This window comes from Neopelma chrysocephalum, unplaced genomic scaffold, assembly GCF_003984885.1.
Source record: "Neopelma chrysocephalum unplaced genomic scaffold, ASM398488v2 Primary Assembly neopelma1_97102, whole genome shotgun sequence".
In the NCBI taxonomy this organism is placed as follows: Eukaryota; Metazoa; Chordata; class Aves; order Passeriformes; family Pipridae; genus Neopelma; species Neopelma chrysocephalum.
The window spans coordinates 6,033,909-6,053,700 of NW_020925744.1; the positions used below are offsets into that span (position 1 = coordinate 6,033,909).

Genomic DNA, 19,792 nt, shown 5'->3' on the forward strand with positions numbered 1-19,792 from the left:
AACTTGCCTGCAGCTTTTAGTAAAGATAACACCTTCTCTTTTCTCCCCTTCCTTCTTTTTTTCCTTTAAATGGGGCATGGATTTTCTTTCTACCAAAGACTCACTGAAATGTTTACCTGGTATGGAACCATTATACAATGGAACTATTTTTAGAACACAAGATACATGCTGGTGGAAAATAAAGATAGCAAAGACTCATGCTTTAAAAAAACAAATCTCAGTTAAGGTTCAGTGGCAGTATAAAACGCATCAGGCCTTATTTTCATAGATGACAAAGCAAGCCAAGCAACTCAGTGTAGTACCTTTTTAAAGAGAATAAAATTAGCCTGCTTGTTTCAAGAAATACATTAAAAAGTCATATGAGTAGATACAGAAAAGACAGACACTGTTTTTAGATGAAATTTCAAAACAGAGCAGTTAATGCTGTCCATACTAAAATCTTATACCTTAAGGATGTTACCATTTAAGCAGTTTCCCCCTTGAATTGCATATAATTGAGATCATCAATGAAACAAACATCATCATCAAGTTATAACTGGTTTTATATCTACCTGGTCTTCCTAAGTAATTAGGACAAAACCTCATTTGGTATGCAGGACCTAAAACACTCCAGAACCCAGTCTCAAAGATATAACAAATACATTATTTTGTTAATTACAGAAAGGATATTTTATGCTGCCTGTTAATATAATGCACCTTGCCTATAATGAAAATAAAATGTAGCATTTAGGGCAGCTTCTACCTGAATAATCTCAAACCTTTTATATCAAAGTTTGTATAATTTTTTAGATAAAAGAATAAAAGCTTTGCAAAGGACAAACCAGACCACATCTGTTCTGAAAAAAAGTATTCATTTTTTCTCATTCTGCTTATAATTTCTAATACACTCAGCTCTGTATTCAACTTTTTTATTATTCTGAGGTTTTATGTAAAAATTCACAATTTTTATTTTAATTACACAGATAAATAGTGTAGATAAAGCTTTATCATCAGCTTAAAGCATATGTCATGATGAATTTTTAGTGGTGCTTAAATAAAATGGACCCCATGTCTCCTATGCATCTCCCTCAGAAAGGAAAAAAAAATCTGTATGGGAAAACATACTTTTTTAGAGATTAAAAGAAAAACAACATAATTTCTGCTTTTCTATATTCACCGGGGAAGCAATAAACAGTTTGATTTCATATCTTTACTAGTGTACAGATTTGAGAAAGATTAATTAATTCTTTATTCTTATCTCATTAGCTAAGGAAAGAAGTAGAGAGGGACAAACGGAGATTACTTTGCACATACTGTGAGCAACATAAATGATTATTGCACCTCACTCCCCCCTCTTAGGAGCTGCACAGTACTAGGGAGGTCCTACAACAATAAAGTAGCAGCGAAGACAACATTAGCAGGGGAGCCCTATGACTCACTAACGTGGTCTCCATGAAACACCATTTTGTTTCATGGGTGCAGACTCACCTAATATAGCTCAACTACATCTTCTAATGTATTCCCTAATGATTTTAACAGACATATGAACCACACGTGTACATGAAAGGGTCTGTTTTCCTGGTGTGAACATTTAAATACAAAAGATACTAACTCAAAAGAAAGGCATTTCCCTCACAATTGCATAATGAATTTCTCAGTTCCTTGGTAGTCTAATCCCTACGTTGCCAAGCTGGATTTTAGAGGATATCTCCACTAGAAAGGATGGCTTCCAACCGCTCCAACTCCCTGCTTGCACAAACAGCTGTGACAGCACTGGTTTCCTTCCATGCTCCATCGCTACAGAGGGTGAGACTCATATCTGGCAAACAACTCCTACAGTAGCTTGTCAGTGAAAAGGATGCACCTTCAGAGGCAATCTCTGGTGGTTTTCTGCAGAGAGTAGCTGTGGAAATCAGAGCCTAAAATAACAGCACTGCTCCCTGCCAGATTTCCTTGAGAATTAGGTATGATCAGTCTCAACCTTTTCCCACTCCCAAAACTCCTCTGTAACAAAGGCATAGAAGCATTTCTAGCAAGGAAAACCTAACTAGTTTCCACCAAATTTCAAGTCCGTTATTTCTGAAGACATCTATGTAAAATTGAAAATTTAGAAATATAGGACACAAAACTGCTGAATTTGCTACTGTGCAATTGTGAACCTACTACTCACCAATTGTGCAGCTGTTCCTAAATAAAAACAAATTTAATATTTATCACAAGGAATTATGTAGGAGAGACAGAATGTAACAAAAATGGATTAAAGAGGAAGGGACTGAAGTGGATTAGTCCCTGAAAAAAAACCAAACCATAAATTACAGCCAGTGTTTTCCCTCCTTAAAAGTGTTTGCCCATTACACTTAACATCTGATCTACAAGTAGAAATTACTTTAAAAATAGTTTCTACTTAAGCAACCCAAAACAGTTTAAGCTTTCGTTCAAGTAGCTGAATTGAGTGTTCCCTATAAGTATTTGATCTATTACAGTAAATTTGATCTGATACAGTAAATTACAGTAAAATACATTATTACAATATACTAAACTGGTATTTCATTACATTCAATTGAGACACATAACAAGCAACAGTGAAGACATATCTGCAGATTCAGACCCTCTCAGTGCAGTCAAGGTTTATATACTTTCTGTATTTTCACTCCTGGAAAAGAACTGCAGACGGACAAACACGATAACAGGAAGCTGCACAACCTAGCCAAGCACATGAGTTACACCAGCAGGAAGCAGGCAGGATAGAAGAAGAACCCTGAGGGCAGTTCTAGCTCATCTAGAATGCCAGAGTCTCCAGGCTGGAGCCTGGAACAGTAACATACCTCTACACAATTTAAATCGACACCATGGAGCAGAGACTATCAAAGCATTGTTCCCCACTTTTCCTTGAATGAAGTGATTTAACTGTAAACTGTGTAACTTAAAAGCCACATAGTTGAAGTCTCTAAGGCTTAGGCCTGTAGAAGACAAACAGTATCCACAAAAATAAAACTACCATACAATAGACATAACCTGACAATATGAGGACATCAATATTTAAAATAGAAATAAAGTGTTAAAATTAGTGAAAATTCAATAGGAAAATATCCATATTTTTAAGATGAAGCCTTCACTAGGAACATGTATTTTGACCTGACACTTCCAAAATGTAAATAAATTAGCAATTAATTTAGCATCATGTATTTACAGTATAGGGTATTTCTTCAATTTGTACCTCTTATCTAGCCAAAAAGTCCCTCAAACTATTACTACATAGATGACAAAGTATCTTTTATTGAAAGTAATTAACCAGCTCTATTACCTTAGACATAATAAACTTGTTCAATTTTTCAATTCAACAGAAATTTGGGTTCCCTTAACTCCAGTTTGGGGTATTTAATAAAATAATACAGATACACACTAATAAAAAAGTCACTTTAATATATTCATTACAAAGACTGAATACACAACTTTGTATGTTAAAATATGTTAGAGGTATTAATAAAATTTGTCTAGTTTTAAATTATTCTCTTCCTCGAGAGTTGGAACATCCCAGCAGTAAATATGCTCACTTTTTTTCCCCACTGTGCTTATTAATAGGAGGCAAAGTAGAAACTGCATTAAATACATAAAGCACTGTTTATTTTCTCATTCCCCAAGACTCTTTAGCTTTGTGATCCTACTAAGAACTGATGTTTTGCTTGCTTCAAGCTTCAAGTTAGCTATGGAATTTCTATAGGAACATATTAAGTATTGCAAATTAAATTAAATAAAAATGTACTTTATACTGCACGTATACCTCACCTGTAGGTGAAAGATTCCTACAAACAGGGACAGAGGATAATAAACCTATCCATGTCAGATTTAAATGACACAAAATAATAAACTTCAAAACATTCAGGAAGCAAAAAAAAAATGCAGAACTCAAATTGTGCCATTTTCCACAATTATATCAAGCAGTTGCTTTTAATCAGTGAAGGTATATTTAGAAAATTGAGTTCTTGACCTTTTGTATCACAGTAAAGTTAACACCAAATAAATTGATATAAATTACAATGATGAATGTTCGAACAGTATTACCTGTGCCTGACTTTCTGATGCTGCTTGTTTGAGCAGCCTAATTTGGTCCAGTTCTGAATGTACCACTGATTTCCGAGTTAAAGACTGCACTGGGTCAGTTATGTTATATCTGCCAGGTTGATAAAAGCCATAATATTCTATTCTCTTTTCCCCTGAGTTTTCCAGCACCTTTAGTTTCTGCCTAAACTGAATAATTTTACAGGTTAAGAACACGATTACAGCACAAGCCAGAATGAAAAAGGCTAGTAAAATGTCAAAAGCCTGATTCAGCTTTTCAACCTTCTGTGCACAAATCAGGGATGTTTTTAATGACACAGGAGCAACATCTTTCGGAAATAAATCTTGTTCTTCTACAGTTCTGTTAGTAGGTATAATCTCTGTTGGTATTTGCACTGGTAATGTTGGTAATACTGTAGTTGCCTGTGATGGAATTTCAACAGCATTTCCTTCATAGGGCAAAGGGGTAGCTAATGTAGCTGTAGTTCCTTCCCAGAAAACAACATATTTGGTTTCTGCATTGACAAACTGCTCAAGTTTCTGTCTCTTTTCTTTTTGCCACACCATCAGCAACATGGTAGCGCTGCGACGGACACCCACAGATCCCAGACTCCAAGCAGTCTCTGGGCTGGCAGTAGGGCTAATGCAGTTTGAAAACCGAGTCCCCTTAATATAATGCAAAGGTCTACCACGCATACCCTGGGGATTCTGACAATGAATTCTTACAGAAATGGGAGACAATGCCAGCCAATTAAGTAACCGAAGCATTTTGCAGCTGCAGTTCCAAGGATTAGAATTTACCTGTAGGTGAGTTAGAGACACTAAAGGCTTGAGCACTTCAGGTTGTAACTCTGTAATATTATTAAATGCTAAACTGAGTATTTTAAGTGACTGTCCCATTTTTTCAAAGGTACCATCACCAATACTGGCTATTTTATTTCTGTCTAGCTGCAGATACATTAAATTGTTTAATACAGTAAAAGTGCTGGAACTTATATTTTCTAAATCATTATAACTTAAGATTAACTGGCTAAGGTTGTTTAATCCAAAAAATCCATTTACAGCAATACATTTTAGCCTGACATTTTTCAAAGACAGATATCTAAGTTTATTAAGTCCTTTAAACGCAAAAGACTGTATTGATCCAATAGGATTGTGAGACAGTGAAAGTCTTTCAAGATTTTTGAGCTTTCCAATAGCATTTGATGGCACAAGTTTTAAGCTGTTACCTTCAAGAAACAAATATGCAAGGTTTTCAAGATGATGAAATGCTGAATCTGATATCCATGAAATCTTGTTATTGGCTAGGTTTAGTGTTTGGAGACTCATCATACCCAAGAAAGTCCCACTTCCAAGGACACTGAGACGATTTCTTTGAAGTGATAAATATCTAATAGAAAAAAGATCACTAAATAATCCTCTGGGAAGAAAAGCTATTTGATTATTCTGAAGGTATAAACAATGAAGATTGGAAAGGCCTTCAAAGATTCCTGGATCCAGGCGTTTAATATTATTGTTATTTAGATGCAAGTAGCACAGTTTGGGGAGTTCCACAAAAGCTTGTGGATGTACATACAGAATACTGGAGTTATCCATGTGGAGTGCAGCAAGCTTCTGAAGCCCTCTTAGTTCATTTGGAGTGACACGTGATATATTATTTCCACTGAGGTACACAAGAATTGTCGTTTTTGGTAAGTTCCAAGGGATGCTCGAAAGCCCTGCATTACGACAGCTAACTTGTCTCCCTGTGCAGAGTTGACAAGCAGATGGACAGCCAAAAGCCTCCTTCTGAAGCAGCAACAAAAAAACCCAATTAAGTATATACAGGAATGCTCCTGGGCAGGGTGGAGAACTTTGCAGAACACACATATCCCTGTCATTGGCCTTCTTACTCATCTCTGACTTCGCTAGTAGAGATAAAAAAAAGTATAGGAATATTGTTAATTCAAATATATTAACTGTATAAATATTAATTATTATGAAGTAATTAAATCTATGTGTACAGTCTTTAAAATATTAGCATTGCTCTCAAGACTGGTATTTTACACATTCTCAACAAGTACCTTAAAACTTAAACTTACTAAGTCTGAAAAAAAATTCACTACACTGAAAAAAATTTCAAAGTAAACGAACAATTAAATAAATGTACTGCCAACCTAGCCAGAAAATATTTAATTGATTGCAGCATAAAAGCATCTAGGCTGCCAAAATAACAGCTTCTATTAAATTAAAAATACTATTTATTAACTACTTTTTATAATTAGAAATGACTAAGAAATGTTTCAAAAGCATTCAAATAGAAATGCTGACTGTAAACAAGTTTCACTGGCGGCTCATTTATATTTTGAATTTTATCTTTATAAAGCTCAATTACAGTCAAAACAAATATAAACAAGTCCTTACCCCAAATCTGAAATTCATTATTTCCATTATTTTGCTGTTTGCAGTTCATTGTAGTATAAGCTGATCAACTATACTCATCTGTGAAACCTTCGTAAAGGCAGTATTGCTGCATACTATATCACTCATATTTTGACCCAGGACTTGAAACAGTTTGCTCAGGAAACTAACAAAGAAGTGCTTAAACTCAGGTTGTCATGGATACAGGAAATCATGGGACAGGAAGCCATTTTATCTGTGCTTCAGAAGTATTGTTGGAAAGGAAATCTCAGTGATTTTTTTTCCAGAAAACCAAGAACTATCTTAGTCTGCAACTGCTGCTTTTTGTTTTGTACTAATTTTTAATCTACTGATTTAACTAGGAGAGATCAAAAGAGTTTTATCTTAGTCAGGTGTAACTTTCAGAATAAAGCATAACTATTTGTTAACAGCACTATTGCATTACCTGTAACTTCTTTTATCTTTTAGCCAGAATCTGAAATGGATTTTTTTTTAAATCAGCAGCAACACTTACACTGTTCCACTGTTCTCTCTCTCTACAGAGCCAAACTACATCCATCACACGCATGCACACACATTCCAGTGGCCCAGCCAAGAGGGAGAAGTTGACAGTCTGGAGGGAACAGCCCCAGTGCTCCCCCACTCTGCCAAGGCACAGCCTGCCAGTAATTCCAGGAAACCAGGAAATCTTAGAGATGGGAATCACATGATGTGGTGCTAAAAACTGCTATGTATTTCAGACTTGACCCAAGCACTTTGTTAAGTCTCATTTTGGGTCACCTTTTTTAAAGCAATTTATCCACAGAGGACTATGGTTCTGAGAGCCACGGCTTTGGTCCACAACTTTTGTTTCCTGCAGTAAAGATAAACACTTAGTGCAAACATGGGCCATAAATATTCCCCTTGCCTAAGGACTGGAGATTACATCCTCAGTTTATCCATCACGGCATCAAAATACTTGTGAAATCCAGCCACATCATCAAAGCAGGAAAGCAGAGATTAAGCCCACAAATAGCAACGTAACTGTAAATCCACGATTTTACTGCAACAAGATCTTCTGTTCAGCAAAACAAAGAGGACAAAGCCCATTAGTAGCCATAGCCTAGGAAGAGGCACAACAGCAGGAGAATAAAGTCACGATAGCTACAATGATCTCACAGGAATCATGAGTCGACCTAAGGGGTGAAATATAACCCAGATGTAATGTCTTTGGCTATATAATCCAAGCTGAAATGCACGAAACACATGAGAAAAGGAAACTGAACTGACAAGAATGTGCTTTTGAAGAAGCTTTCTTCCAAATATCTTATCTAAAATAAGAAACCAGTAGGACCAGTAAAATTGGTCCATGGGCCATTTTAGACAAAGCCAGTATCAGCTACAACACAGAATTAGATCTGCATTTGGTTCTTTTTTCCCTGCGACCAATAAATAAATAGGGAAACTAATTGTTCTTTAGATTTAACTATTCATTTTCACACTTTAATTTTTTCATAGCATTTAACATAATTGTTGATTTAAAGAAAAGTAAAATAAAATGACATTTCATCTGCTCAAAGGGAAAGCTCTACATAGTTTTGACTGTTCACAGGAAGATTTGTGAATTATCCTGGATATGGAGGACAGAACACTAGGAATAATGGAAAAAGATTAACCAGATCAAATAGAGCCACATGAGGGGAAAGTCACAGATTGACCAAAAATGAAAAGTGACTTCAAAGAGGAAATTATCTTCTACCTAAGATAGGTAGGGAGGTTTCACTACCTATAGCTTATTTATGTTGATACTTATATCTTGGAAAAAAAAAATATTTCTTCCAAGATGTGCTGTGTGAAACAACCCCTTAAGGCTCGAGGAAGTAAGCCAAATTTAAAAAAAAAAAGTTTTACAAGGCAAATCTTAATAGATCTCACTTTTTGCAAAATGTCAGAAGTAACATATGCTGAAAGACTAAGGGAACTGATGAAGCTCTATAGGATATCAGATAGCATGAAAATTTAGAGAAACTAGTAGTGGCCAGATAAATGACACCATTTTGGGCAAAACCATAAAAAAGACTGGGATACATAGGTAACTTGGATCAATGTTTCTCAAACTGGCTTGTACTTAAACAGTAAAATTCATTACTAATCGAAAACTAAAGAAATAAAACAGAAAGCCCCAAGCATTTATTTCCAACAAACTTAGGCAGCTCTCATAGTGATATATTTTATTCGTTGCAAATTTTGTTCTCTAGTGAGAGACATACTAGGTTTGTACCTGAATACAGCTTTACGTGACAGCAGAGAAAATTATTTTTGAATCCTCAAGTGAATTTTAACTTAATATGCTAACATTGATAAAGTTACTAATGTCATTGCTTTTTAACATTAAAACCTAGTTCAACAAGGACCCCTTGTCACTACAAGCATGAAGTCTGAGTACTAGCAATTTGTCAAACTGTGCATAAAACAACAGGTCAAAGTAATTGAAAGAAAATACAAGCACTGCACCCAGTTCAGCCTTTCCAAATGTTAAAGTCAATGTAATTTATGTTAGCATATAAGCTAACATAAAATAGTCATGTGAATCCCTTTTATGTATAGCAGAAAATATGCAACAAGTTCAAAAACAGGGTCTAAAGTCAACTTTTGAAGAGGGATTTCATTCTCATAAACACTATCAAATTATGTTAAAGTTCACAAACAAGGACAGCCAATTTTTAGCACTGTAATTACTCCTTTAAGCTTTTAACAGTGAAACTATCTGTTGCCCTCCCACTGTGTAATTTAGCAAGTACCTCCTCTTGCAGGTCTTCCTTCCTTCTACTTTTATTTTCCACAGGTATGCTATTATAAAACTTCTTGTTTTGTTCTCAAATACCTACTTCCTTCTGCCCACATTGTCTCCAGATATGATCAAAAATCAAAGTAATTCAGGTACTAACCTACTGCTTGGGTAGCATACACATCAACATTTAACTAACAGCCAGTAAGTAGGTAAACTGTGGACACCTTACTAACTTCTCAGATCCCAAAATTCTTTTTTTTGTATTTATCATCTAGTTTATCTAAACATTTCTGATTGTCTCAAATATTGCAGATTCCCTCTAGTACATCATATTTCTATTTAAGTAAAAATCTTGATTTGCTGCTTCAGTTACTGAAAATTTCTCTGTTCCACAGAGTGAAAAATACAGAATTATTTTTCCCATTGAGGAAAAGAAAACAAGTTTCCATTCTATAATTCTTATTTCACTTTATACTCTAGTAAAATAATATGACAGAAAGGTTTTGTGAAACTAAGAGCTCACTTTGAGAAATTGTTCAAATTAATTTCTTTTCTTCATTCAGAAAATAAAGTCTTCTATGGAGCAACCAGTAGGCAAATGAACAAAACTGTAATATAAAAACATTGGCCATCAATGAAATCCACAGATGTGATATGCTGACAATAACTATAGTTATTACTTTAGCCTTTGCTATTCACTGCAATATTTTGTAAACTTAGTTCAAACTATCAAAGCAATAAGAAATGTACTCAATATGAATTTAATTCAAACCAAAAGGCTGAAAGAACTCAAAGCACTTTCCCAAATTTCAACCAGAATAAATAATTCACCTTCTAGAAATTGATTCAAAACTAAATCCAGTTGCAAAGCAACATTCTGCCTGCTAGTTTAGGAGACAGGATGGGCATACACTTGGCATTAGCAGCTGATAGCTTCCAAATATTTAACAAAAAGAGAAAGCTTCAACAATTCCTAAGAACTACTACAGATAATACACACACACAAAATACAAAAGCTTTGCTTTAAAAATACAAACATTCTTTACACTTAGGCGATTTTTGTAATATCAAAACCTGATGTTCTGTTTTAAACTTTTACTTTCTCATTAAAATGTATGAATATGAAACATTATTTTTCAAGACACTACTTATGTGCAGAAGGTCTTGTAGTGACATGGGTTGTGGTATTAATCACTTTTAGTATCTTACCATAATAGTCTGGTTCTGCTAAAAAAAGTCACCAAAAATCTCAGCTACTCTATGGCAGTCTCAAATTACACAGAGTAAAGGGCAGGAAGATAAGCAGATGTACCATAACGGCTCAAAACAAGCTCAGCTGCAAAACCAGCTGAAATCTATTTTTTTTTAAACTTTGCTAAAATCTTGCGATTTTTATACATTTTTAATAACATGCTATACTTCAGTCACTACTTAATAACAAATTTGCAAACATGTAAAGATCACATTACAAAGAGTTTGAAGAAAGCTAGTCAGTCTGTTATCAACTACTACCATCTTTTATATAATGAAAATGGTCAATTTTAAGGTAAGTCATATTTAGAAGAATTTTAGGAAAGATTTCTGAAATTCCTTATATAGGTCACAAACAAAACAAGATAGCAGCAGCAACCAAACCCTTTTGACTGCAGTTTGTTCTCTGCAGCAGGTCAGCTCAACTAGTGACATAATTCCTTGCCGTCACTTGGTATATTTTTCCTTGAAATCAAGGCTTACAGGTCTTAGGGGAAAAGATAATATGTCCCTAACCGGTCCATACTAACAATTGGGTGCAGGAGGAAAATTAACAGATATTGCAAACAAGAAAAGTTTAATGAGTACATCCTTTTGCCAATGCTGTAACAGGACATGCAATTGAGGAAGTGGCAGTACTCCATGTAACCTTCTGAATTATGCAGTCTCTGATAGTTTAACTAAGACTAAAGTCACATTTTTCACACTTATAATTAAAACTGCACTGTTACCTGTCAGGCAAGCTAAACAAATCCAAGGGCAAACACTGATGACAACTGCAAAACCATAATTTGCAGAGCTCCTTTAAATGCTAATAGTCTATTAAAGGTGTGGGTGAGCACACCTTTGACTAGAGGGATTAAAAAAAAGGAGGGAAAAATAGGGAAATGGCTTCTGAGTATCATTTCTATAAAGAAAGGAGGATGTATAAGTAGTTATGTAAGGAATTCTGACTTTATAAATGAGGACATAACTACCCTGAGGAGAACATGACATTTCATTAGGCACTTTCTTGTCATTTCCTAATGACAACTTCTTGACAGGAAAATCAAAATTTTTAAGTAACTTTAACAAATGACAGAAGCAAAACTTCTATAATAACCTAATGAAGATTTATAATTCCATACTGTAAGTACTTATACTCACAAAATGCCAATTATCTAACTGGCAGAACTCATTCGGGCTGACATTTCAGACTTGATACACAGTGAGAAAAAGCAGACATTCATTTACACAATGATTAGAAATGAGCAGAGAAACCTGGAAAACCTCTTAACCCTTTCCTCTCAATAGATAAGCATATTTGACTCAAAGGGGCAAAATTAAAACTGCCACTACTCATGTACTACAAATCAAAATGAAGATAGAAGAGAAATTAAAATACTTCATATTTCAAGTTCAGCAAAGTCTCCTCTACCATAGAGTGGCTCCACTAGAAGTTCCACTCTACAGTGGTAAATCCAACAAAAATGAGCCTGTCCTCCAGGACCAAAATTAGTGGACTGTTTTGGAAAGCACTTACTTGGAGTAAAAGCAAACTTAGCAGCCTCCCATTCAAGAATGACAGACATAGCACAAATAACACTCACTTGCAAAAGGAGAGTGCTTAGCTTTCAACATGGTGTCAAATGCTACCTGTGTTATGGTTAGGTACCGTGCCAAACTCTGCTAATCACTGACATTATAATCTTTCCATATTTTGTTTCCATTTCCATATTAGAGAATAAATATTCCTATCACTCTTAAGCATCTTGCAGTATGGTTCATGTTCTCCTAAAATACACAGAGAACAATTATAGGAATAAAAAAGAAAACTACTTTGCTACATAAATCATTAAAAGCTTTCAATAGCACAAAGAATGACATTCCAAAACACTGTAATGTTGACATTATACAAAGTGATAGAAGTGCAGTAAGCAATCTGATTACTTCCATATGTATCTATCCGTACGAGAAAGGGACACAGTACAATTTTAGCCAGTTTGGTCTCAGGAAATTCAAAGGATGCTGAAGATGTGTATGTCAAAATGCAGAACCCTACATAGTGGTGGGGGCCCACACCTTTTCCACATCTAAATAAGAAGTAGACTACTGCTCCTGATTATGTTCACTGGGCACTACTTTAGAAACCACAGGAACATCTAATAAAACTCAACTACAACTTGAAGAGTACTCTTGAAGCTGTAGGTTCACAAACAAGCCATTCAGACTGCAGACAAGCTGGAATATGACTGAACTAGACTAGGAAATCCATGAGATTTGTTATTTTACTCACCTGGGTTGCTGTCATCTCTCACGTCTCACACTGTAGCTCAGATACGATTGTCCTCCATAAAACTGAACTTGAGAGACACTGCAACTCCACAAGTGCATCCTAAATCCTTACTGCCTAAATCTTGTTACTGGACCCTACTGTTATATACAGCAGGTTAAAGACAAAGGTCTTAAACTTATTGTATGAAGAGCTTTTAATAAATGAATTAAAATGTATGTGGACAGATATGACAGGAAGCAGGAAGACAAAGCATGGAAAATAATGCTGATGCATGTATCTGGCAGACACAAAAATTGCTAACATTGACTAGACTTGGATAGCAAAGGCAGATAATTATATAGTGTTTAAATTTATGCAAAATCCCTAAGTAATACCAGGAAATTACTGCTATGTGAAAAGGTGCTGCAAGAACTAATCAGGAAAGCAGCATTGTTCTTTTTTTAATATGAACTTCTAAACACTAACATGATGTGCAGCTGCAGGAAGATAAACAGGATGCTACATGGAAGGACTATATACACAGGAGACTAAAATGCAACACTGTTGATAACAAAAACATGTATCTCTGTATCTCTGGATTAGATCACCTAGACAAGAAAGTTACAGTATGTCTAATAAATTGTCACCCGCTTAGTCCAACTAAATGGCCCAAGAACCACTGTGAACAATCACCGTGCAGTGAATCCTGTCTTATCTGCTCTAAAATACTCCACTCATGATACTGTCAAAGGTGCTGTTTGAGATAGGAAATTATTTGTCATACTGGTTTTAAGTGAATAAAGATGGAAGTTTTATCTTCCCCTAAAATGCAGAAAGTTCAAAGTCCACATATGTGTAATTATAAACATGATCACTAATTAGAGAAGTACCTAAAAGCAATGAAGTAATACTATAGAGTTTAGAGGGAGAATAAAAAATGTCACTGTTTAATACTTTCCACAACATTTCATCCATAAAACAACTCAGAGGGAAGGATGACAATACATATTATCTTCATTTTTCCCCTAGTACTTTTGTCTACTCCCTCCCATTCCTCTCTAAAATAAACAGATGCTTCGCCTATAAGTTAGAGGAAGCAACTGGCAAAAGGAAAAAAATCTTTAAACAGTGCTAGACACAGTGCAGATGCCTGTTTCCCTTACAGCAGAATCTTGAAAATCTGAGCTTACTACTGCTACCAACCCTGACCATCATACAGCAGCAAGATAAGGCAAGAATTTCACCCTCACCTTGGCCTTCCAAGACAGCCTATCGGCCATTCTCAGAAGACAAAATTCTGTTCTGTCTCTGCAGCTGAGAAATCTTGAAATGACTTTGGCTATCCAAAGCAATATCTAATCAGGAACCTGGTTACTGAGGCATTCCAACAGAAAAATTGCTTTAGTTTTTTTTTAAATGTTGTTTATATTAAACAAAACATTTTGTTTAAATACTAAATTATATTTAAAACGTTTTTGCTTTAACTCTGCAAATGGACTTACAGAAAAAGCTTGCTTTTCAAAACTTGCTTTTAACACAAATTTCAGATGTAGGATGCAGCAAGCATGTGTAATATAATCACTGTGATGCGGCAAAACCAGAGTGACTCACATTGTTCTAGTAAAAGAAACAATCACTTGACACAATCAGTTTCACACATTGTCTGAAGGTATGTTTAGCAGTCTATCAACTGTATAAGTGAAATTTTCACAGTTTTGACATAAACATGTCCACTAAAGAGATGCTTTTTATTTGAGAAGCAGCTTACTTAAATGATTTGAGTATCTAAAAAATAAAGCTGTCATGTGCAAAAAGTTTTATTATGTTAAGGACTGTCAGAAACAATTGGCTTTTACAGCAGGAAATCTGCAGCCGCTGAAAGTAGTTCAAAATAACATGGTTATCTAAAGAAATTCCTTTTTTCCTTCCTCCCTTTAAAAGAAACTTCACAGGAAGACACTCATAGTTCAGCATCTTAAATTTTAGCTAAAACCTCTTTAAAGACATTTCCAATATACTCATAAGCAACATAACATTGTTACATTTACTGGGAAAAAAAACCCTTTCTTATAAAGCAGCTGCTTGATTCAGCTTTAAGCTACATGGTTATCCTGGTGATCTAGGACAAAAAAAGGAAGTGTCTGTGGATATTAAAAGCAATGAAGCTTTTAAGTTTTACACATTAAGAGTGCCCTGATTTTTTTTAGGTACAGACTACATATTATACAGCTTTATAGATACTAACATTGCTTTAGGATTTGTGAGCAACACCTAAATTCCCAATAGACAATACTTGAGACTTTTCAGGAAATCCAGCAGACTTGTCTTCCTGAGTGTCAAACACATAAGAGTAATCTGAAAGTAACTGTGGACTGAACTCTCACCTAAACATGTTATACATGAATTCTAGTAGTGACAAGTTAGTAATCAGTGTAACACCATTCAGCATTTTCATTTAAAACTTTCATTTTGTATGTATATTCAGCAATGACGATGGGTACTGAAAGGACAATCGTAAAATCTTCTTGCTATAGAAATCTACAGTGCAAAAACTGTTTCACAGTCTTTCACAGCAACTCTTCCATTTAATGTTAAAAAGGAGAAAACCAGGATGAAAGTTCAGGTCACCTACAACAGGAAAGAAAACTGACTGCTGTTCTCTGTAAGGGACATCCAAATACTAACATGCCAACTAAATCAACTACTTAACCACAGAGGAGAGAAGCAGATAGTTCAATGGAGAATGGACAACAAAATTTGCAGTGCTGGTTTCTCCCTTTTACTAAAGCACACTTTCCATGAAATAGAAGAAAGGTTACTATAATGCTATGAAGTCAAATAAAAGGGTAACATAATGTAGCATGGAAATTCCTTTTAAGTTTCTCTTGGGAAAAAAGAGTAAATAAAACTCCTTATATTGGAATATATAGCTGCAGAATTTTGAAATAGTTTAAAAACTATCTCAAGGGCCTTTGAAGCATTCTTATTAACATATTATATATTTACTTACCCATTCAATGATGGCAGAAGAGAAAGCAATGCCAAAGCAGAAAGTTTTCTTCTTTCTGGCTGAGTGATGTTATCCATCCGATCAACCCACATTTCAATCATGTTACCAAGAATTTGGTCCAACTGCAATGGGAAACAGAACGTTTCTTTTTATTTATGGATTGTGTCAGCCTATTTAGAAAATATTTCCTTGTAATTTTTCTACCAACTGAATATATTCTTCAATCTTGGAATACAGTTATGTATACATAATACATCACACAGCTATGTATAGCTGACAGAAATAGCAAACAACAGTTATTTTTAAAATTTTCTATGACAGTGCTTCCAGGCCCTGAACCCCCCTACAATAATTGTAACCTACAAGTTAGAAATGCACTTAATTCATGAACAGGGCACTGATTCAGAGTAGTGAATTATTCAAACAGTTTTCCCCTAACAGTTTAATACATACAAAGCATGTGAACTTACTCTGTTTTACTTACAATGGTGATAAATTTAAAAAAAAAAAAAAGACTTGTTTTTATCTTTTGAAAACTGTATTATACTCAAGGATAAGAAAATTACTAAAATTCCACTTAAAGACACAGAACACTCATCGCAAAAGAACCTCAGTAATCTCATCAGTGAAACTGTAGCACATTGAACCTGACAACCCAAAAACTCAGGGGAGAATGGTTAAACCATTATCCACAGTGCAAAACCCATCAAGACAGCACAAGGAGAAACTCTTGCTCTCCAAGAGCATGCAAACTAAAGGGGTTTACATGGATAAGTGTGGGATGCTTTAAGGTAATTGTGGGAATATGTAAAAATTGTTACAGGATGTTCAGGGGAAGGAGCAAAGAAGGGGCAAGGGCCCCTTTTCAAGGTGAAGTGTGGAGGAACAATTATGGAAAACAGAGGGAAAAGTTCCTTTCAATCAAAAGAAAGCAAGGCTTCCCAAATACCAAGACACAAAACCCCCAAAAGGACAATAAACCTTACCTCCTGACCCAATTCACATGCCATCTGGCTCAGAAGTAATGAAAAAAACCTTGCATTTTGTAGTAGAACTCTACCCAGGATACCCAGATAAGTAGACATCACCACTGGGTATCTCTGAAACAAAAATAAACCAAAATAAAGGGTGCTTAGTTTAACTAAAAAAAAAATATTTGACACAAAGCAGCAATACATGGAATATACTTGCATGCATCCCTTATATCTTTTATTAAATTTTAAATTATAAATTGTAATTTAAGAGCCCCTCAGAAGACTAAGTGAACAATCTTTACCAGGATTTCTCAATTCCAAACAGCCAAGACAGCTTGCAAAGTGATTTTACTTTAAATTTAAAAACCTGTATCTTAAGGAACAAACAGTATATTATATTGCTAAAAAACTACTTTTGAAGTTGATTAGGGTTCAAAATTACTGCTTACAATTTCAGTACATTAGGAAATGCTTAGTATTTCTGAAGTTGTTACTTATTTCAGAAAGAAGCTATAATATATTTGCCAATAATTTGCAGGTGTTTCAAAATTAACTGGATAAATGAATAAGTTCATTAATTATCTTTTGTTATTACTTTTAAAAGAAGCTACAGAGTTTTGTACTAAATTCAGCCTGTAACAATATAACTGTATTGTTACATAACTGTAACAATATAACAGCTAACCCAGATTAATATATTTTCAATGGAGTACAATGAATTTATTACTCTTAAATCAGAAGGCATTTTAATAATCCACTCTCTATGTTTGTGCTTGGTACAGCAAAAAGTACACTTCTACATAGTATTACTTGGCTTAAATTTGGAAATCTTATTTAACTCAATAATAATGGGAGCCAAATATTGATATTTGAAAGTCTTCAATTCTGGAAAAAAGCAAAGGTTTTGATTCAAAAAGTCAAAAAGCATGAAGAATTCCACCCACTGATTCTGCTGATTAAAATACTTCAATTTTTCTCCTGCTAGTACTGCAAAATTCAACACAGTTAAAGCATATTGGATTTTTCTCTTTTTCATCCAACATGGCAGTTTGTTGAAGACAAAGAGAGAAAATGGAGAAATAAAGACACCTAAGCCAACGAAATCTTAAAAAATCTTCTGTCTTACACAAAGTATTCTCACATTCTTCAGCTCTTCATATTAGATATGTCAATTAGAAAAAGAAGGTCAACTCAATCTTCTCCTTGTCCAGTTTGTTTTTCTCTGGTTCAGGTACATTTAAGGAGTAGTGTGTGTCTTTAAAAAACCCCAACAAAAACTCCAACACCTTCAAGGGATTAAACTAGGCATAGAGTTACAGCAGCTTTTAAGTGTTAATAGTGAAGGAACAGTAGAACAGCAGAATAAAATTTGTTCTGTTTTATTAAAACAAACACTACATGACAAAACAAGTGATGGATATGTTGGTTTATATCTTGCGCTACTATGTTACTTTTACAGACTTAATATAGTTGTCAAAAACCTATCATATGCTCTTAAAACAAGAGAAAATACAATACCAATATGAAAAAACTGGCCCAGATAATGGCCTTTCATGTTCAAAAAGGAAAAGTAGAGAGTAGTTAAAGTAATTCGTACCTCTCCATCTATAATCCCCCTGAATACTGATGGCAGAAGGGGCTGAAACATTTGGGGACCCAATATAGGGTTTACTTTTAGGACATTTTCTACAACCTTAAGGACAAAAGCAAATTAGACAATTAGTAAAGTACATTCATAAATCTTAACTGAAGCTTTAGAGCCACGTATACTGGTGTACATATATAAAGTGCTTGCAGGATGTTTGTCATTAAATACCAGCAAACCCCAGGACTGCTGAAGGTATATTCTAGTAAAGTATTCCACGAACCTGAACCTGCATAAATGGACCTGATGAAAACTGACATGCCAATGAAATCCACCCCTCCAAGCACCTTGTGAGCCTCCCCACAGCCCTGGCAAAGCTGATGAGGTGGTTGGAAGGACCTTGTTAAGGTTCCAGGAAAAGCAGCAGATTGAGGTGGGTTGGCAGGGCAAAGTGCTAGCAGTCAAAGGCTTATTTCCATACATTTGTCTCATGGCTTTTTGAAGAACCATTGACAAGGACCTACCATCTCTTTGCAGATGTGCTCTCAGAGGTGCTATTCTGGGTACCCTGGATACTCTAACTTCCACCTCCACCCCCCATTGAGCTGTTCCCTAAAGTAATTTTTAATCTTGTGTTCTTCAGTTTTTCTTTTGCCCAGATGTTTGGGCTCTCCCCTTGTAGTAAGATGAAGAAGGGAAGAGGCTGTGAGAATAAGGGGCTGATAGCTGCTCACCCCCACTTCTAATAAAGACAGAGACCACACACATATATACACACACTGATGTGTATAAAGCATATAAAGGTACAGTAAAGGTACCTCCCTCAAACATTCTTAGTCTCCACTTATTTCCATCTCAGAGGAACTTCCACAAGGAACTACTCTTCCGTGCTCTTGTCCAATCCCCCCTAAATAATTTTTTTTGCTTTTTGAACTTTGTTCCTACTAGCTTCATTTAATACCCTCTATTTCTTGCCTTGAGAGAGATATTAAGCATCTGACCTTTTACAATGGCTCTCAATTTTGTAGACCTTTAATATACAGAAGTATAAAAGAGATATTTTATATACAGAGCCAAACATAACTTTTCCATCACTCATCTTTCTGGGTACTGGAAGTTTTGGCTAACTCATTTGTTCCTTGCACAGTCTTTTCAAACTTTATACTGTCCATCTCAGATAATTAAAAAAACAAGTCCCATCAAGCCTCAGTAATCTTGCAATAAATTGTCTTATCAGTCCAAATTAGTATTTTTCAACCTTATTAATTTATATTTCTAATGTCTATTTTCAATCCAGCCAAAGCTGTTTGTAGGAAACTATTTCAAAGGATAGCCTTGGGTGTTTCTGTTCCCAATATTTATCTTAGAGGTTTTTTATGTAACAAGTCAGCATAGTGAAGCCTGATAAAATGTTCTACTTTTTGTAAAAATATTTGCAAGGAGTATAGCTCAGTTATCCCTCTGGAATCAACACAGCATAGTTGGAAGATGTTCCAAGTATACTACACAA

General features: G+C 35.0%; 2 protein-coding genes across 3 annotated transcripts in view; both read right to left on the reverse strand.

The window, feature by feature from the left end:
- IPO11 (importin 11) overlaps positions 1 to 19,792 on the reverse strand; it is a 73,565-nt gene that overhangs the window by 12,061 nt on the left and 41,712 nt on the right. Inside the window, exons 24-26 of the mRNA XM_027671453.1 lie at positions 18,295 to 18,390; positions 16,710 to 16,823; positions 15,724 to 15,845 (exon numbers count right to left, since the gene is read on the reverse strand). Coding sequence (XP_027527254.1) covers positions 15,724 to 15,845; positions 16,710 to 16,823; positions 18,295 to 18,390 — 332 coding nt within the window. The remainder of the gene's footprint in view (positions 1 to 15,723; positions 15,846 to 16,709; positions 16,824 to 18,294; positions 18,391 to 19,792) is intronic.
- LRRC70 (leucine rich repeat containing 70) lies at positions 3,094 to 14,128 on the reverse strand. Of its 2 annotated transcripts, XM_027671432.1 has the most exons (3): positions 7,463 to 7,924; positions 6,442 to 6,604; positions 3,094 to 5,945 (listed from the first exon to the last, which is right to left on the reverse strand). In XM_027671432.1, exons 2-3 carry the CDS (start codon positions 6,488 to 6,490, stop codon positions 4,012 to 4,014), a joined length of 1,983 nt encoding a protein of 660 aa, XP_027527233.1. In that variant the 5' UTR covers positions 6,491 to 6,604; positions 7,463 to 7,924; the 3' UTR covers positions 3,094 to 4,011. The 2 variants fall into 2 exon arrangements, with proteins under 2 accessions (XP_027527233.1, XP_027527234.1); XM_027671433.1 differs by lacking the exons at positions 6,442 to 6,604; positions 7,463 to 7,924 and adding an exon at positions 13,964 to 14,128.

Bases quoted from the DNA above. Each gene is read 5' to 3' on its own strand.
- LRRC70 (XM_027671432.1), bottom strand. From the start codon at position 6,490: ATGAACTGCAAACAGCAAAATAATGGAAATAATGAATTTCAGATTTGG. The intron at 5,946-6,441 runs GTAAGGACTTGT...TATCTCTACTAG, and splicing joins TAATGAATTTCAGATTTGGG to CGAAGTCAGAGATGAGTAAG.